This window comes from Quercus suber, unplaced genomic scaffold (assembly GCF_002906115.3).
Source record: "Quercus suber isolate HL8 unplaced genomic scaffold, Cork oak 2.0 scaffold_92, whole genome shotgun sequence".
Classification (NCBI taxonomy): Eukaryota; Viridiplantae; Streptophyta; class Magnoliopsida; order Fagales; family Fagaceae; genus Quercus; species Quercus suber.
Window position 1 is genome coordinate 1,642,950 of NW_027069557.1, and position 1,949 is coordinate 1,644,898.

At 49.9% G+C, this 1,949-nt stretch overlaps 1 protein-coding gene across 1 annotated transcript; it reads right to left on the bottom strand.

The window, feature by feature from the left end:
• Positions 1-237: 237 nt before the first annotated feature.
• LOC136067949 (uncharacterized) lies at positions 238-1,127 on the bottom strand. Its single transcript, XM_065774434.1, has 2 exons — positions 1,094-1,127; positions 238-1,007 (listed from the first exon to the last, which is right to left on the bottom strand). The coding sequence occupies exons 1-2, from the start codon at positions 1,125-1,127 to the stop codon at positions 238-240; spliced, it is 804 nt and encodes a 267-aa protein (XP_065630506.1).
• Positions 1,128-1,949: the final 822 nt, after the last annotated feature.

Below are 1,949 nucleotides of genomic sequence, written 5' to 3' on the forward strand. Positions count from 1 at the left end.
TCAAATTCAGCCCCTTGAATAGATCAGGGTACATTACCTCGGCGGCGCTTCCATCGTCAACCATCACTCTCTTTACGTCATACCCTCCGATCCTAATCGTAACCACTAGAGCATCGTCATGCGGCTGCATGGTTCCTCTCTTATCCTCCTCTGAAAAGCCCAACACCAACGAGGTGCCAGGTCTGGCTCTCTTCGGCCTCGTGCTGGAGTCCTCCTCCGAGCATTGAGATACAGACATTACCTAGAAGGGCAAGACCCAGTCCTCCCCGGAGCAGCGAATATGACGTTTATCGTGCCCAAAGGAGGTCCTCTCGAGGCGTCCGCCTGAAACGCCGAGCCTACCTGACCTCCTCGGCCGCCGGTGTGATGCAGGAGTTGGGTCAATTTTCCATCTTGCACCAACTGCTCTAAGTGATCCCACAGATTATTACAATCTTCGGTGATGTGCCCATGGTCTTGATGATACTGACAGTAAAGATTCCTATTACGCTTCGCAGGATCCCCCGCCATCTTGTTGGGCCACCTAAAGAACGGCTCGTTCTTTACCTTTTCCAAAACTCGTTGCACTGGTTCTCGGAACACGGCACTAACCACCTGGGAGTTGGTAGCCCGAATGCCCCCAAAGTCCCTCCGAGGTCGGTTGTTGTTGTACCGGTCCGGCCTGAAATCCCTCCTCTCTTGTGTTACCGCTTTAGCTTTCCCTCTGCCTTGCATCTGATCTTCCTCTACTCTTCTATATTTATCTATTCGATCCATAAGCTGGCGTACACTAGTGACAGGCTTGCCGGTCAGGGACTTCCTCAGACCATGCTCAGTTGGAAGACCCTCCTTAAAGGTATTCATAGCCACGTCATCGTGAGCCCCATCCACCTCGTTGAACATCTCCCAGTACCTGTCCGAGTAAGCTTTAGGGTTTCCCCTTCTCGCATAGACATGGACAGTAGTGACCCCAAAGGTTGAACAACCCTTCTGCAAGTAATAAAGCGAGCGCCAAAAGCCTGAGTAAGCTTCTCAAAAGAGTCAATAGTATTAGTTCTCAACCCATTAAACCATCTCATCGCCACCGGGCCCAGGCTAGACGGGAAAACCTTACACATCAGGGCTTCGTCCCTGGCATGAATAGCCATTCTCTGGCTGTAGTGACTAACATGTTCCACTGGGTCTGTTCGACCATTATAAATGGTGAATACAGGCTAGTGGAATCGCCGAGGAAGACTAGCGTCTTCAATCTGTCGTGTGAAAGGTGATTTAGAGACTTGATTCAAAGCCTTGTTCAAGGCATCGTTCCCTGACCTTGGCGAGTCGGACTCTTACTCCTTCGCCTACGGTAGTGCTCTTCATCGCACGAGAAAGACTCACTGGGGGGAGTTCTCGACCTCTGCCTGTAACTGGTATCATCTGACTCCTCAGAAGAATGCTTAGAGTTATGGCTTTACGCCTCCGTCGTTCGTATCGCAACTCCCTCTTCAACTTATTAATCTTACGCTGTAAATTTCCTGCGCTCTTTACAGGCCTTTCCCCGAGAGGGACTCCTATCGCATGAGGTGGTTCGGGTATTCCCCTCAGATCCCCCTCGTGCTCGTAGTCTGCCAACGGATTACTGTGCTGAGAGCCCCTAGACTCTGCCTGGTGCTGATTAGCATCTGCCTTTGTGGGCCCACTAACGGTTGCTGTGGTACTCCCTCTTCCATTGTGAGTGTCACACCTGCCCTTCCTTCTCAACAGATCAAGTTCTTCCACAGACGGCGCCAATTGTAGGGACTCAATTCAATTTAAACTGAGTGTTGGGTTTCAGCCCAATAAGCCCAAACAATAAATTTATAGAGTATGGGTCTAAGAACTAGTACTGCTTTCAGGAAAGGTTAACTCTTCAGGGAATAAGGGATATTATTGATTCTCTCTTTAAGGAAAACTCTCCTCGGCTCTCTTTCAATTGAACTCTCTTTTTC